General features: G+C 40.2%; 1 protein-coding gene across 1 annotated transcript; it reads right to left on the reverse strand.

Annotated features, from left to right (window-relative positions):
- Nucleotides 1-255: 255 nt before the first annotated feature.
- On the reverse strand, nucleotides 256-16,648 carry gfpt2 (glutamine-fructose-6-phosphate transaminase 2). Its single transcript, XM_041048368.1, has 19 exons — nucleotides 16,511-16,648; nucleotides 15,188-15,295; nucleotides 14,260-14,364; nucleotides 13,851-13,976; nucleotides 12,878-12,936; nucleotides 11,729-11,863; nucleotides 10,589-10,650; nucleotides 8,428-8,507; nucleotides 5,881-5,998; nucleotides 5,507-5,670; nucleotides 5,068-5,163; nucleotides 4,450-4,547; nucleotides 4,178-4,298; nucleotides 3,797-3,954; nucleotides 3,401-3,515; nucleotides 3,110-3,237; nucleotides 2,834-3,001; nucleotides 2,353-2,514; nucleotides 256-1,498 (listed from the first exon to the last, which is right to left on the reverse strand). The coding sequence occupies exons 1-19, from the start codon at nucleotides 16,515-16,517 to the stop codon at nucleotides 1,454-1,456; spliced, it is 2,055 nt and encodes a 684-aa protein (XP_040904302.1). The 5' UTR covers nucleotides 16,518-16,648; the 3' UTR covers nucleotides 256-1,453.
- Nucleotides 16,649-17,965: the final 1,317 nt, after the last annotated feature.

Genomic DNA, 17,965 nt, shown 5'->3' on the forward strand with positions numbered 1-17,965 from the left:
GTGCAAATACTGAATCACAAATAAAAGCCCCGCTTTCAAAACGTTACTTAAACTATGACAGTATAATCAGGAAAATGTACTTGGTATGTATCAAAAGTAAAAGTTCTCAGTGCAGAACCTTAGTGTTAAAAGATTTTTTTAAAGTCTTTTTTTTAGATATTCCAATGAAGTTATAATAAGATAGCATCAAAGTCTGATATTTCTCTCAACAATAAACAGTGGCACGTGAGAAGAAATTAGGAATGGATAACTGAACACGTTGAATAGGATGCTTTATTTGTTGATTGATAGTGCCAGTTTATGTCTATAAAATATAAAGTATAAAATATAATCATAGTTACAGTTATAAATCAAAACTTCTCTTTAGCCCCTATAAAATAAAAATCAGATAAATATTGAATATTATAATTACTATAAACCCATACAAATAGCCATCAAAACAGAAGTATAATTAAAAGTCATGGTACATCATTTTTTGCTGCCTGACTGCTCTTTAAATAATTATCGTGTATATCTATGGAAAAGCTCCACCCTATGACAAGAATAACTACAAGAAAGGTCTGAAAAAAGTTCATGTTCTACCATGAACTGACTCTGGAAACTGCAATTCTGTTAGACAGAATAGACATTAAGTACATTTTAATTTAAAATGAAATAAAATGGAAGCAGAAATATGTAAAAACAATCAAGTAATAATGTGACAGTTAGATAGAAAATTTGCTTCTGCTAGAAAATATTGACATAATGGGCTAATAGCCCACCAGGCACAGTGATTGCATGAGTGTGCAATGAAATACATAAAATAAGAGTTTCATAGTTCAGAGAATTCTCTGGAATACATCTGTATAATTCCTACAATCCATTGTACAACAAATAGTTAAGAAGTTTTCAATGGCCCTAGGAAATTCATAAAACAGGAAGAGAATGAATGAATCACCTCATTCATGACTGTGTACATTCATAATGCACATTTGGTCCCAATATTGCACAACTGTAAACACTTCAATATACCATATCTATGCTTTCCTGCTAAGCCTTTTGTGTGTGTGTTTTTGGCTCAACTTGAGATTAGAAAAAGGCACAGCATGTTGCTTTGGATGTTTGATTGTTGTTTTCATAGATTGTTCCGCAAGGCCTAAATGGCACTGGCACTTTTTCAGCAGTGTATTGGTCAGGCTTCACATTTCTCTCTCTTTTTTTTTTTTTTTTTTTTTTTTTTTTTAAAAGGCATTGTACCCTATACCACCTTCTTTCATCTGTCACATTCACTCTGTCATTCACACTTTCATCTGCACACATACACAAACACAGCCCTTACTTCACCCCTATCCCGCCTCACACACAATCAAAATACACACGCGCACACGCAAACATACTGAACGTTCAATTGCACAATTACACTGTAAATCTATGAGCCTCCTCTCTCTCGTCTGCGGTGCTTTGTGAACTGTGTTTATTCCACAGTCACAGACTTGGCCAAGTTTCTGGGACAGTCAACCTGCAAAAAGAGAAAGCAGTTCGTTATAGCAAATAACATGTGACCAGTGACTGTATCTGTACTATACAGCTTGTTTAACACATCACATCCTATTAGGGTGGGTGGTATAATAATGACACACTTGCAGAGATGAGCCATAATATGGATTTGGCCACAGCTGTTGTTGTCGTCACATTAAGTGCACCTACTGTTTGTTAACCAGGGAACATACGCTTCCCTTTTACTCTAAAACAAGAGCACATTTACTAAGAAAGAGCAGGTAGAGACATGGTCCTGGAGATGCAGGACATATTAACTCTCATGTTGATGTGAAAAGAAAAACCGCAATGCTTCGATGTCTGAGTCACTGACCAAACCCTGTTCTTATGATAAGAAAACTCACTACCATGGCATTAAAACTTATATGCAACAATATCGATGCCATATTCAAACTAAGCTGAAAGCATTTGAATAGCAAATTATGCTGGCATATTTTACAGTAAATGTGCATTTAAATTTATGATAAAAGTTTTGCCTGTATTAGTATTACATGTATTTAATCTGGACACAATTACAACATTTCTATAATGAGGGAAGTAGTTATATTGTGTAACCAATGATATTTGCAGTATTTAGACATGACAGTTGTGAGACAGCATATCTCAATGTGAGATTTTTGTCCTGATAAGATCATATAGACAGATAATGACCTAATATTTAGGTGTTTTTGTATAGTCTTCCTTGCCTCTGAGGCTCAGATCAGTAATCAGATTAACAGACAGCCTCACAGTTACACATCTTTAAAAGACTTTGTATTTCGTACACATTGAAAATTTGTAGAGATGGGCTGAGTGAAAACTGTGCTGACTACTTACGTCATATCCTCGCAGGACGGCCAAGTGGAACGACAGGAGCTGCAGGGGGATGACGCTGAGGATGCCCTGCAGACAGTCCACAGTATGTGGCAGCTCGATGGTCTGGTAGGCATTCTTAGTCACCTCAGGGTCGTCCTGGCAACACAGGATGATGGGCCGACCCTGATGGCAAGAACATTAAGATTAGTCAGTCGATTTAATGTCATCATTTATGATGGATTTTAGTTGTTTGTGACCTGATCGTGAGAATACTGTGCGGCTTGTGTTTGTCAGTCTGTGTGTGTGCATTGTGCCTGACTGTACCTCTTATTAAATTCATTTCCCATGCATTACGTGATCAGTCTATATTCAGAAGATTATTGAAATAATGATGGGGCTCTGTGTTCTCTGTGCTTCTTATGACCAGCTGTCACACCTTCATGACCCACAAAATATAGAATTTTAGTCCACTTTTGGTCTATTGTGTTTTTCCAGGACCTACCGATCTGGCGGTGACTTGCTGCAAAGCATTCTGGCATTTAGTGTAGCAGGCGTCTCTCATGATGACCATGATGACTGGCATGTTTTTGTCTATGAGTGCCAGAGGACCGTGTTTCAGCTCCCCGGCCAGGATGCCCTCTGAGTGCATGTATGTGATCTCCTTGATTTTCTGCATCAGAATAAAAAAAGATATATTTTTACTCTGTCCTCACGTTTCATGCGCTAGCAGAATAAATTCTACATTTTTTGACACCTCACTGTGGCATTCTCAACTCACCAGTGCCCCCTCTAGGCAGGTGGCGTAGTTGAAACCTCTGCCCATGACCAGAAGAGACTTTTGCTGATACATTTCATTGGCAATGGTCTTGATCTTCTCATCCAGAGACAAAACCTTCTTTATCAGCTCTAGGAGATTAGAAGAAGAAAGAGTTGAGGTGAAGGTCTTATGGTGGAAGTTAAAGAGTACAGGTTTTACACAGATGGTGTCTACATTTAAAGCTGCAATGTGCTCATGCTGGGGCCATTTTTGTGATATTTGTAATGTATTTGTGTTTGTTGCGGCACTAACCAGGTAGCACCTTGAGGCCGCTGATGATCTCCAGTCTTCTCTTCTGTAGGGAGAGCCTGTCCTCACTCATCATCAGGCCAAACATGATGAGGGCCACAAACTGACTGGTGTAGGCCTGGGTCACATGCACACACACACAAGAAACACAAACATGAGCTGTGCTGAACAGTGTGGCAACAAGAGCCTGTCTCGCAAATAACACGGTTCTGTGTTGTCATGCAGCCTTTGGCAAGGAGAATTTTATCATCAAATTGAATGCAGCTACAAGCTGTGTTAATACACAAAATACAACTTACATCATGTATAAAAAAAAGCATGTATGCTTTGCAAATTGCTGCTGCCAGATTCTTAAAAGGCTCTTTTATAAAAGTATCAGATGTACAGTGTAAACTTTACCTTGGTGCTAGCGACTCCTATCTCAGGCCCAGCATTGATGTGGACTCCGCAGTCTGTTTCTCTACAAATGGAGCTGCCCACAGTGTTGGTTATACCGACTGTCAGAGCACCACGGTCCTTGCAGTAGCGCAGTGCCATCAGGGTGTCTGCTGTCTCTCCTGAGGGAGCAGAGGGAATGAAAACATTTAATTATGAAGAAGAATAACAGCACGGTGAGGCCACTGATGGAGGAAAAATTCAGAAGAGGATGACATTGCCCTCAAGATTCACCCAAGCCCTGACAGCGTGAAATGAGTTTTCCTTTAAAACCAGTTTCATGGTCATCGTCTTGTCTAACAGACTGTAACAACGGGTGTCCTGGATTTTGTGTGTTATTATCACCTGACTGACTGATGAAGAAGCAAACATCATCTCTGAAAACAGGGGTGTTGCGGTCCAGGAAGTCACTTGCCAGCTCCACCATGACAGGCAGCTCCGTGAGCTCCTCGAGGATCTGTCTGGTCTAAAAAGTAGGTAAACAACATCATCACCATCACAACTCTCAATACAAAGATTAATTTTATGTTTTGAACTTTACTTCTACTAATCATTATTATACTAATCACAAAATGACAATCATCTTTCTTATCCTAATTTTTGACAGCTCTACTTACAGCCACTGCAGCGTGGTAGCTAGTGCCACAGCCAATCATGATTAGCCGTCTGCAGCGTTTGATTTCTTTCAGGTGATCCTTCAGCCCGCCGAGAACCACTGAGGAGACAGAAAGTACAACAGTTCCATTAGTTAAACTGCTATGCTGTTGATTTAATGCTTGTTGATTTAATACATAATAGTCACCGTTCATAGCTACTGCACAAAAATAAACAAATTTACCTAAGGTGGGCCATGTTATCTTGCATGTATACTCCACAGTTATGTCCATATTATTCCATATTTAAGTATGCCAGGTACCCACAGCATGAACAAGTTTGAGTATCTGAGACATTCCACATGTACATACTGTATTTATTAGTACTAATGCTGGTCATTCTGTTACAAAGCTGAAAGGTGCTGCAGTAATGTGCAAATTAATGATTTAGTATCTGCTTACGCTTTGTCTTTCAGAATTGCAAGTTCAAATAGACGATGGCAAGACAGACAATCAACAAACTGTGTGCACAGCCTGAATTAGTTCCTGCTAATGTTGATTCAAGGGATCACGTGCACGCTCAGGTGCCCTACATATGCCTTAAACTCTGAAGGTAGGACAGGTTATAAGATCACTGGTCACCTGTGTTGGAATCAAAACATATCCGGCCTCTCATGGTGTTGACCACTGACTCCGGCTGCTCAAAGATCTCCTTCTGCATGAAGGCATCAAAGTTACCTGCAAAGTGGGGATCGTATATGTGCATCAGATTATGTGGTAAACTGAAAGAGGCTGAAATCCTAAGAGCAGTATCATGTTTTCAGTCATTCAGCCAGCAGAGGGCGAGCAAGCACAAGCCCAACACATATAAAATGCACTTCATTTGTGGCACTACAAGCATATGTGCCATATATATACTGTTTGTTAGTGCTCTTTATAACCTCTGCTCTCTCTAACATCTATAAGTCTTAATAATGTCCTTTTAAGATAAACTGCTTGTGTAAACTAAACATAAATAAAAGCAATGAATTGTCCTCATACCCAACAGATACCAAAACTGTCTTTTTGATGATTTTCTGACCTTTCATGATCTGTTGCAACTCCATCTGCAGGGTCTGGATTGCCCTCACGGGGTCCTCACCGGCCCGCCGGTTTATCCTGTGGATGGAGAGTTTCCCCTCAGTCACCACTGCAATGTCATCATCCTGCAGGTACAACACCTTGTTGGTGTGCTCAATGATGGCACTGTGGGTAGAGGGAGAGAATACAGATACATGTGTGACAAATTAATGATGATGTGCCCTTGTTTGATGTTTGCAAATAATACAAAACCTATTTGGTGAGATATGGTAGCAAGAGGGAAGGAAGAGGTAGGTGGCTTTGATAAAATAAAAAGTAAAGATTCAGTGATATGATCCCACATTGGATTCACCACACAACACACAGACACCTCACCTGGCATCAGAGGCAAAGTAATACTCCACAGCCATGCCATTCCCCACAGAGTTGATGGCGTTGGAGCAGTCAGGACGGTTATGGCTGTTTTTCTCTTGGACTCCCTCCTTGAAGTGTCCTACAGGGTCAAAAGTCATAGGTCAAGGGTTAAAGGTCGCACAGTGACTTTTGAGGGACTAAAACAATCAAGATGTGTTCATCACTTGAATTCTTCCTCTCAACTTCCGAGATGTAGTCACATCCTGGCTGTGGAAATAGGTTTGTCAGGTCATTAACTTTTTTTATATGAAACAAAATTAAGAAATCAACAAGAAATGAAACTTAGTTGATTGGCTGCTATCTACTTAGATTAGATTAGATTAGATTAGATTAGATTAAATTAGATTCAACTTTATAGTCACTACTCATGTACAAGGACAGGGTAACGAAATGCAGTTTAGCATCTAACCAGAAGTGCAAAAGCAGCAAGTGCAGGATATACAGTATCTACAGTTGAGATATATATACAATCAACTACTAATCAACGTGCAATATTTGTACTCAAATGTATTTTATTTATTTGTTTATTCACCAGTTTTTGCTGAATTTGTTGGTTATTGTCAGCAGTTTACATTTCTGAGTGTCTTTATTCATACAACCATCTGAGGGCGCCAAATTGTACACATAGTGCCCTTAAAATCACATTTTAAAGGAAATCTTACAGATTAATTACCTTTCAGCACATGACAATGCAGTCCTTTATCCATGCAAACAAGTCTAAAGAGTTCAGGGTTTCTTGCAGTGGCAACAGAATGCCAATGAAAAACTCTCAGCTGTCATCCTAGCTCTTGAGTTCACACTGATATGACACACAACTATATATGGCCTTATTTGGTAACTTTGGTTCATGTACATATATATATATATACACACACACTTTTTTTTAAGACAAAAGGGATGTGTGATAATAGAGGTTTTACTGTATAAAATGTCATGAAAAGAGAGAATTGAAATAAATCTTTTTAGCCATTAAAGTGACACACCCAGCAATCATCCCACTCTTCCTTGGACTTTGGACTGGACTCACTTGAGCCATTAAGAACCATAAATCTTAAGTAAACTGATAACACAGTGAAGACACAGTCCTAAGCACAGTGGAGACTGAGAAGCCATAAGCAGAAGTTGCTTATAACTGATAACTAATCATGATGAGAAATGATCCCATTGTAACAATAGCATTTCGAACAATTAATAAGACCACCCCGTCTTTAATTCTTTTTCCACTGGGAATTCTGGGATTGGGAACTATATTCTTCTCAGGAAGTGTTTGAGTTTCCAAAAGACCACTTCCCTTTAAAACTATGCACAGAAGTCCCTGGCAACACCTCAGGAAAAATGTCTTTCTAAGAGAGTTTTTTAAAAGAATTATTGCACAATAAATAACAGAGCCACAAAACATCTTGTATTACTTCCACAGTTAGCCAAGAGAGTAATTTAACAGGGTCAGTGTGGATTTGTGTCAGTATATCTGAGAAAATCAATAGTTAGAGCAATATTACACTGTAATCTGCTGATGGAATGAAGGGAAAATGCTCCGTTGATAGGAGACACATTTAAAGCAACTGCACTGTGAGGCCTTTGAATATTTGAGTAGCTGTGGTGAAGTCTGACTGTGCCAAAGGGAAGTTTTAAACTTTCTGAATGTCTTGCTGAATTAGTGTTAAAAGGTGCGCTTTTCAGATTATTCAACCTTTAGCATGCATGGTAATAACCCATTAAAGGAAAAGTCTGAGAATATATTTTTCTTACCGTATACAAATTTCATGAACAGATCAAAACCAACAATGAATTGATCCTAAAGTAGTAGTACTCCTGTGTAGCCAAAGTCTGATGTAGCTTATTTCTCTGTGCTACAGACTTCCACTGTTGTCCAAAAACTATTAAAAAAACATCAAGCTATTAAAAAACACATCAGTGAGCCACACTGTTGCACTGGGCGACACAGGCACGGTAGTTAATTTTGCGTCAGTGCCACATACACCATGCTGTGGCTGTAAATACTCACGAGAGGACCGTATCAGTGGCTGAAAATAGTCTGCAACAAATATTTAATCATGTTTCAATTTGCTTAAAATTACAGTACCTGGCTGTTTTAGGAAATAATTTAGTATAAAATAATATTATATTTTGCATAAAATATACATCCATAGCCCATTTGCTTGATTTAAAACGTCAGAAGGAATGAATGAGTTTGTGACTGAGAACTTCAGACCAATAGGTTGAAGAAGTCAGATGTTATGACTAAGACTAAGGCATTGTTGATTTTGGTCTTCACTTGTGTTATCCTCCTAAGATGTCCTTAAAAGTAGCTTTAGAAAATGTAGGACATGTGGTAACACAATGTGCAGAGGGAAAGTTTTTGTCCACCCAGCAGCATATTGTACTTCTTGAGTATTTAGTTCATTTATCCATGTGTGCATATACAGCATGTCTGTGTGTGCATTTAGACAGAGAGTTCGGGTGCAGTGTAAGCGGATAATAGTTGACAGAGAGAGGAACAGAGCTCACCACTGTTGTACTGGACGGGGATGGGTTCAGTCGACAGCTCATGCTCGCTTCGCACACCAATGAGCAATGGACTTCCTCTCCTGCCGGGACAAGAATGAAGCAGGTAGGGAGGGAGAGATGAAAGGGGGGTGAGGAGAGAAAGTGTGGGTAAAGGTGGTAGAAAGGAGAGCATTAAGCTTTGCAGACACACAACAACGTCAGAGACACACAATCATGTGATTCTTCGTGAAAATATGGATGTTGAGATAACCTGAGATCTTATCCTACTGTATTATTCCAAACAAAACACTCCTGGCACTCCTTATGATCCTCCTTTATCTCCTTCTATTTATATATATATATATATATATATATATATATATATATATATATATATATATATATATATATATATATATATATATATATATATACACGCCCTTATTTTATATATAGACCCTTATTTTTACCTTTAAAAAATAAGGGTAAAATAAAAAAAAAAATGTTTTTACACAATTTGGCACTTAATCCTGTGTTCCTGTACCAAAGGCAGCTCAGACATCCTCCTACGTATCCAAATCTCTTCTAAATCTTGAACACCAGACAGGTAAATGGATCCCCCATTCATCTGCATCTCTTTAGGATTTGCTCACAGTTCCTGGACCAGACCCCTGCTTCCTCATTGGTTACTGATTCCATGTGGGTTTCGTCTATTGGCTGTCAAGGTGCAATCACATGCAAATTTGATAGGTGACAGAGATGGGTGTGAGGAGACTAACCTTAAAGTACAGGAAACTTTTACACACTCATCCTGTGGCCACAATGCAAACAGTATAACAAAACAAAACAAGTTATTATGACACTGGCTCTTGAGAAACTGAAGGCCTCTCCCGATTTCTTGTCTTTCTCTGTCTGGTTCCCTTCTTTCTCTCTGGTTAGCATTTCTCAGGGGCACAGCTACACTGACGTAAGACCGCTAGTTGTTTTAAGGGGTGTGGGGCTTAAGAAGGGAGGCTTGCAAACAGAAACATGTGGTCGCTATCCATTACAATATTTACCCTGAGGGAGGGAGAGAGACGAGAAGAAGGGATGAAAGAAAAGTAAGAGCAAGTAAGAGAAAGACCGGGTGGTGGAAAGAGAAAGAATGGGAGAACAACAGAAACAGTGAAAGAAAAAGAAGCTGAGAGGAAGAGAGCAAAAGTTCTGCCGGGAGGTTGATCCTTGACGACAAAGGGGTGGGTGCTGACAAGCATCACCAGATAATTACAAACATTCCTCCATCCTGGAAGACAATGCTGACTATCCAACACATAACCACAAAACTACACTGAGTTTAGCCAAAGCTGTGCAGTGCTGATATGAGCTCTCAGAATCGTTTCTTTAGAAACTACAAGCACACAACAGACAACAGATATGCCAAAGCTTCCTGACCTTAGCAGCAGGTGTGCCAAGAAGCAGCCTTTCCAGCACTGACAGTTCCAGGCAACCCATCTGCATAAACCACACGTGATGCTTATCTGTCTTCATTTTGCTGCCCATCTTCCCTCCTCCTTCCTCTCTCTCCCCTCTTCTCTCGCTCCCTTGCCCCAGCAATCTCCCTTTTATCCCTGATCCATGACGACTCACTGAACCAGGAATGGTATAAAGTCAAATAAAATGATGAGAGGTGATTAACCAGAAGTCTTGCTGGCAGCTGCATTTCCCGGAGCTGAAACAGGAAACTCTCTAGTCTCTCCGTTAATGAGTCACAGAAAAGGAGGTGTAGGGCCAGAAGCCCAGAGGCCAGAGGCCCAGGAGGGAGAGGAAGAACCTGAATTCAACCTCTGCTCTGCTGCTCTCTTTGCCTGGGTCTTAAGACGCAGATGGGGGCCGACACATGCAGTTGGACGGGAATTTACGCACACGCTCATGAAAAACTGCACAATTACCCATTATCGTGAGGAAAAAACATCCCAGAGTCATAACATGCCACATGTAATGGATGTAAGCTAAGATAAGCCACAATGAGTAAATCAGAGAGTCTCCTAAAATCATATTTGGTATTGCTTCATACTGGTTGTAACAGGGGATGAGTCATCTCCACTGAGTCTTAGACCACGGCGCAGATACTGGACCATAATGTGAAGTGAAATGTCAGCGTGTGTGCATGTGTGTGTGTGTCAGTGTATGTGTGTATACTAACCTGGTGGACACAGCCTCTCCAGGGAAATGGCGGCTTTTAAACACCAGAGCGAAGGCCCCCTCCTGAGACAGGCAGAGGAAACGCAGCGTTTACATTAGCTTGATGAAAGAGTGAAAATATACCAGGGTTAAACAAGAGTGTTGGGAAAGAGGAGGAAAAAAAATCAAAATCTAAAAATGTAAATGTAAAGGTAAAGTTAGCTGTGTATTCCTTGAGAGTGTGTGTAACCTTTAAAGAGAAACACGTTCTGAACACAGGCAAATGTTTCTTTTGGCCGTGTGGGGGTTTGGCAGTTGTAGTGGGGGTGTGCGCGAGTGTGGTGAGTGAAGCAGTAGGGTATGCGGGGGGGGCGTTAAGAGAAATAAGACCTCTATTGTATAATGTCAGCTGTATTTCGAAAGCACTGACTGCACTGGTGTCTGTGGGGGTTTCTAGAAGTGGTTGTGTGTTTATGTGTGTGTGTGGTGCTGAAAGTGGGGTGGGACGGGAGGCAAAGGGAGGGTGTCATGGTCGTGAGGCTTTTAGTGGGTCTGAACTATCTGGTTCCCATTATTCCAAAACCAAAATGGCTGCTTTCGCCCCCTCTGCTCTTCTCAAGAGAGACTACTCACTCCTGCTGAAAAGCGTGAAGCTCCAGAGAGAGAGGTTCGCTCTGAAGTTCGCGCCGTCTCACCGCCCCCCCCACCCAAAAAAAAAATTGGTCTCTACGAGTGATGATGTCACTTGTGATGCTGTTAGGACGGTTGCCATGGAGACTATTTTTTGTGATGGTGCACTGTGTTTCAAAGGACAGGAAATTTAAGCACTTTCACACTGCTTAGAATGAGCAAATGAATGTTGGTGTGTGTGTGTGTGTGACTGGTCAATGACACATTTTATGACACTAAGCAACATGATGCTACCCTTCATAGTTGCCAGGAAGCTGGTTATAAAATTTCCATCTCATTACACAGGGCTGAAGCAAAAAAACAAAACAAAAAAAACAACAAAAAAACAAAACAAAAACTGTGTTGTGTTCCACTGACGGAGGGAAGAAATAGAAATGAAGAAAGTTAAAAACTTAAAGGATTGCTAGAAAAGGAAGATAAGTTTCCCAACATCCCCCTATGTTTGTGTTGTTGCTATGTGTGAGCCGCTCACCAGCTGCTGAATGACTCTCTCGACCAGTGTGGAGAAGGTGATGTTGTCAATCTCTCGGTTGTCGTAAACATATTTGATCAATTTCGGGATCACCTCTGTGTCCGTGTCTGACTCAAACTCATATCCTTTGGTGATCTAAGAAAGGCAACGTGAGCAGTTTATATTATTATAAACACATAAACACACTGAGGATGTAGAGTCTGAAATCCATAATTTTCTGCAGGTAACAGTTAAAAGGAAACTGAAATGTTAAAACTACAACATTCAGTGCTATGCATCCAGAGAGTCTCATATCATTTTTGGGTGTAACAAATGACCAACCTAATTAAATGAAAATATCCTCGAGTGACCAGATAAGATCTTTAGTACGTTTGCTAAAGTGATATTACACATTAAAGTTGTATGGGCCGATGAAGTAATTTTACATTAAATATTTTATGTGCAACAGCCTAGTTTGAAGAGGCTCCACTGGTATTATTAGCACAGAGTTGAACGATTTTAACAAAAAAAAAAAGTTTATTTCAGCTTGTGATTTGACTTGCTCTATCCCTAAACAAAATTATGTTCCCTACTGCCAAGCAACATCCTCTCTTGAGTTCTTAATCCATGCTTTTTTGCAGAGGGATAATGTGAAAGTTGTGTTGTACAAGTTGACAAGTATACTTCAGTCAAAATCAAGCTCACAGAGTGACTTTTGTCCGAGCACGATGTGCCAACAAGTCACTTTTGAAACATTCTTAGTTAATGACTGCTGGAGTCACTGAAGAAAACTTTGAAACTCATAAATAATGTCATTTTAGTTCTAGTGATTGCTATAGCATGTTATAGTTATAGGGTTTTCTTTATATCTATCCATCTTTTACAGTTAAGTCCTTTGCTTGCAGTGGCTACCTATGCAGAAAAATATATATGGTCACTATCATAACATACAGTACACTGCCACATGATATAGTCTTTCTAATTCATTTTAGGGATGTTATGACTCCTGAAAGAGACAGTGTCAGAATGGCTGGCCACTGAGAAGAATGAAACTCAAGCCTGCAATGGTAATACAAGCTCTGACCTGAATGGCAGGTCCAAGAATGGCACTGAACAGGACTGTAACTCAGTGTTTGTATAACAGGAATTTCTCATGATAGGTTGACTTACCAGGTACTCTTTCAGCTCTTTGTAGTTGGTGATGATGCCATTGTGGATCACAACAAACTCTGAGAAAAGGCAAAGAGAGTGAAAGGGTGAGATAAAGGGGCTAAAGGTCAAAAAACAGTCTTAGTGAGATTGTCATAAGACCACTTGTATGTTTTCTCCTGACGGTACTCATATGCATTTATACCAGCACTGTTATTTTCTCCATGGACTAAACTAATAATAGAACAAGAACTGCCACACCTCTAAATCCTAGGCAGGTCTAACAAGTTGATGTTATTCAAAGAATGTTTCTTTCAGCAGTGGAACATAATGCATGCGAAGCAGTGGATTTATAAGCAACTCAAATGACACAGATACAGAATTTCAACAATGACGTGTGATGTGACAGAGCAGGACAACCACAACAGTTACAGACAGAGTCATACATTATCATAACAATAACCATGTAATAATAGGCTGAACCAAAAGAGAATATACAAATAAAACTTGAAACAGACGTTACTTGGGAACACAGTTTCTCTACTTGTGATTTGGACATTCACACCATGGACATTTTTGCATATACATACTTCAGTTTAAAGCCAAGGTGCGTAATTGACACACCTATGGACATACCATACTAATGACAAAGAGATGGGTGTAATATAAACTAAAAGGTGTGTGAGGGTGTGTAAAATACAGGTACGTAGAATCTTAACCTTTTATTTAAATGCTCAGCCAAGACGTATAAGTGTAATGAAATGATTCAAGACGTGGGAATGACGGAGTCAGAGCTGATCTCAATTGATTGCCTTTTTTTTTTTTTTTAAAACCACTATCAGATGAAGCTAACATGTTTCACTGAAATCGTTTTCTAAGATTCCTACAATATGCTTTGTATAGATTTACAGTCCTCTGAGTGTGGGTGTTAATTGCATGTGAACTTTATATGAAAGAGTGTCAGCGTGCATATAAGTACATTAGTACATCTTACCGTTATCCTTGTCAGAGCGATGAGGGTGGCTGTTGAGTGCACTAGGCTCACCGTGTGTGGCCCAACGAGTGTGAGCAAGGCCAAAGTGTGTGCACAGCTTCGCGTCCAGGTCCAGTGTGTCTTTTTCTGAGCAAGAAAAACATGACATCGGTCCCTTTTACTGATATGAAGATACTAAAAGGTTTTAAAAAGACAGGAAATGTGGCATGAAATGTTCAGGGAAGGAGGGCAAAGGTGATGTCAAGTTTTGAATCATTTTTTCCAAATGTTTGGAAGAAAATATAATAAGGGAAAAAAGAAGAAGATGACATGATTTTGAAATAACCACAACTATAATACTCATGCTGGTATATTTTCACACTGATCAAAACCCAGTTAAGAATATATAGTGAAATGTGTATAAACCCACTGTATAGCTCCTCATCCAGAGCCTTGACCTTTCCTTTCTTCTTGATCAAGCAGATGCTGCTATCATTGATGTCAGAGGTCTTGCTAGGGCCATCCACAGCGATGCCTGCAGACAGACGAGGGGGGGGGCAAGAATTGAATATATACCATCACAGTGTCACACAGAAAGGCCCCAAACACACAACTGTCACAAATTCTTCCACAAATTAGATATATGAAGTCAAATTCCTCACCAAGAGAGGATATTTGGGAAATTAATTATAAAAAAAACCCCAAAAAACAGACGGGTACATGGGTTATATGAGTTATATGAGTGACTTATGATTTACATTGGTATCTGAGGTGTTATTTACTGTGTGTGGGTGTGTGTGTGTGTGTGGATGGGCGTGGGTGTGCATGTAGGACACAACGTTTAACAGTCATGAAAGAACCTCTTATTTCTGTGGCTTCATCCTGCTCAAATAGGATGAACAAATACAAAGTGTGTGAGAGTGTGTGTGTGTGTGTACGATATTAATTATCTAGGTAGCAGCAGGATCTGAGTTAGATTTCCTACATGCAAAACTATTAGCGATGATACTTCTCTGGTTTTATGGTTGAAGGTGTGCCTGCGTGACATGCTGGCAAGAAGTTGGTTTGACCTGTTAAATCAGTTTCTCTTCATTTCATTCAACAATGTTATAATTTGCCATTTAACTTAAATGACGCCAATCACATGCGCAGAAGGAAGCAGTTTTTCTTTTCGATGTTTTCCTTTAAGCTTTGAATACAGTGAAATGTTGCCTAGAATTTATTTTTTGAGGACATGACACACAGGTGCTGCCAAGGAGTACTATTAGTGTTTGCGCATGGTGTACGTGTATGTGTGTGTGTGTGAATGTGTGTGTGTGTGTGTGTGTGTGGCAACCCTGTGAAGCTGAGTGTCTTACCTGCTGAATCGTACCCTCTGTACTCCAGTCTCTGCAGTCCCTTCACCAGCGTCTCAAATATCTCCTTTCTGGTGCGAGGCACTTGGTAATTCAGGTAGGCAAAGATCCCTTTTAGAAATGGGAGAAAGAGAAACAGATCTTGAATCAGACTTGAACTCAAATGCTTTAGTTTACACTACTGCAAAGCAAACGCTTCCATTATTTTAATTCCTTTTGATAAGCATTATCATATTTTGCTTAAAGATAAATCTTATTACTCTTAATGCAGCCAGAGGAACAAACAGTAGCCAACACCGTCATTAGGTAACATTAATATTCACTCTTTGGTTGTTAAGGGGTCATTAAGTTAGGGTATGGCTGTTCAATGAGGTCAGCTCCTTACTTCCAGCTGTATTATTTTTTATTGCCTATGATCTTCATCTAATTTATTCACTTTGGAAGGACATGAATACACAACAGGCAGAATGAGTGACCAGACATGGCATGTCATTACATTTAATTACACGAGATGGGCAAGCTTATATTAAATTAAAATAACTTTGTATGAGGCTGTTGGGTATGTTGTCTATATACAGTATATGTCCAACCCCACCCCCACCCTCTTCTTCCGTGTGTGTGCGCCTGTGTGTAGGAATGTTCCGGGCAGCTCTCCTCCCGCAGGCACACAGCTGGCCATTGACGGACGCACATTGCGCGCAGTGTTGGAGCAGCCAGGTAGGCAGGGTGAAGTGGGAGAACGAACCGTGGCCTCTTCCTTGTAGACATGAAGAGAGGCCGAAGGACTGTTAAAGATTTACTCTGAGCTGTAAACGTGCCTGACTGCTCGAAAGTGGGACATGTGAGGTTGTCAAAAGGTGCGAGATGCACTTTATGTAGCTGAGGAGGATGGATGTGAGGTACTTCATGAACGCAAGATATATATATCACTTTAATAATTTTTTTTTTTTTTTTAGCTGTAACTGGTATGACTTGCCTGTCTTGTTGTCTACACCCCCGAGTGAAAACACTGACACGTAGCAGTTGTGCGTAAAGCGCTTCAGAAATCCACACAGATCAGAAAACTGACATTTACCCAACTGTTGCTGCTCAGAATTAATATTTTGATTGCCAAGAAAATTGTGACAAGATCGCGGTGACCATATCAAACCAATTATATGGTCGGATAACTTTGCTAATTTCTCGCTTTGTGGCTGGGATTACACGCAAAACATCGCTGTCACAGCACTGGGCACAGCAGGAGCCTGTCAAGTCCATTTTCGTGCGTAATACGCCCAGTTTTTTTTTGCAACAGAAAAAGATGAACTCGATGAGAGAAAAGCTTACCACACATGGCTCAAGCTTTGCCGTCGTTGTCGAAAACCTTCCTGTGAGAAAACGTCTTGTAAGTTCCCCGGTTGGAGTGATGCTTCTACTTCTCCCGTGTTAAATCCAGAGCGACTGCACACTCCGGCACACTCCCACTGTGCATTTAAATTGTGTTTCCTGGAGAGTCAGCGCGGCCCCACCTCCTCTGACACCTCCCCTGTCCTGTTAACACTATCCTGCTGCCTCACAGGTGTTCACCTCTTCATCTGTCATATATTAACTCAATTATTTGTCAGCGCCACCTGTTAACGTCAGCAGTACTGAGGAGTTTGCCGACTTTGAATGAGACGCAAAACGATAGGTGATGGTTCACGTTTTGCATCTGTCAGCCAAAGTTAGACACGTGTAAATACTTATTTTCAATCGTCCCTCACCTCTTTCTTTGATCATTTGTTTGGGGAAGGTTTGGTGCTGATTTCTGATTTGCGTCAGCTTGGACCGTTTTCACCAAAACGTTCAAGGCTGTGAATGAAACAGAGTCTCTGTTCCTCAGCAGGCATCTTGATTCCAAGGAGCCACATTAATTTATTGTGTCTAGTGATGCAGAACAGGTGCAACTCTACACCCCAACTCTACACCCAGGTACTTTGATTTCACTGGACCTTTTGTTGGCAGACTTTTGGTCCCTCCTGCTCTCAGTTGTATAATAAAACAATTGCCCCGAGAGTCTGAATAAAAATTATCTCTATTTCACAGTCTGCATTTATTAATTCCTGAAATTCATAGTAATGAATCTTTTCAAACATGAAGATGGGAAATATTTTGGGAAATAAATGTTAGTGAATAGTTAGGTAGCAATTTATACATTTTTCATACATAGTAAACAGTCTATTTATATTCTTGTTCTGCTGCTAAGTCACATGTAATTGTACTGCGCTGAACCAGGAACTGGTGAATTGTTACTAAGGAATGAGCAGGGGAAAAAAGAGAAAACTAGGTGCCCATTACTGAAGTGAGTTTTTGAATAACTGTATCAAGGGCAGTTGTACAACATTTCACTTGAGAAAACACAAAAATAGTAAGCAACAAGGAAGTACTGACCAGTCAGTGGTCATGTGTCATTCTGAACCTGATCATATCAGGACATTTAAAAACTTCCTAACCTGACCACGCCCATCACGAACACTTACGTTACCAATCATTTTAATGATTCTATTCTTAGGTATCTTACTGTTGCCCAGGGAATATGTCAGAAACTATTTCCTCTACCAAGCCTCAGAGCTGCAGGTTCATTGTCGTTGTCTGTGTTATCTGTTGAATCAGCTGTGGGTGGGGAATCGGCTCATTCAGGTTCACCAGGGCCGCTTTGGCGAGTGCATTTAAACTGTGCCAGCTCAGGTGGCAAAAACCTATCCACCATAAACCACGTTCCCTTTCTGGCAATGTTGCGCTTTGCATGGTTCAACCTTCCAC

This window comes from Toxotes jaculatrix, chromosome 10 (assembly GCF_017976425.1).
Source record: "Toxotes jaculatrix isolate fToxJac2 chromosome 10, fToxJac2.pri, whole genome shotgun sequence".
Lineage (NCBI taxonomy): Eukaryota > Metazoa > Chordata > Actinopteri > Toxotidae > Toxotes > Toxotes jaculatrix.

What these genes read in the sequence shown, in the direction of transcription:
- gfpt2 (XM_041048368.1), bottom strand. An exon ending in AAGAGCTGAAAGAGTACCTG is followed by an intron (nt 11,864 to 12,877) that starts GTAAGTCAACCT and finishes TGCCTTTCTTAG; the next exon opens with ATCACCAAAGGATATGAGTT. An exon ending in CCTGCCTAGAGGGGGCACTG is followed by an intron (nt 3,002 to 3,109) that starts GTGAGTTGAGAA and finishes ATTCTGATGCAG; the next exon opens with AAAATCAAGGAGATCACATA.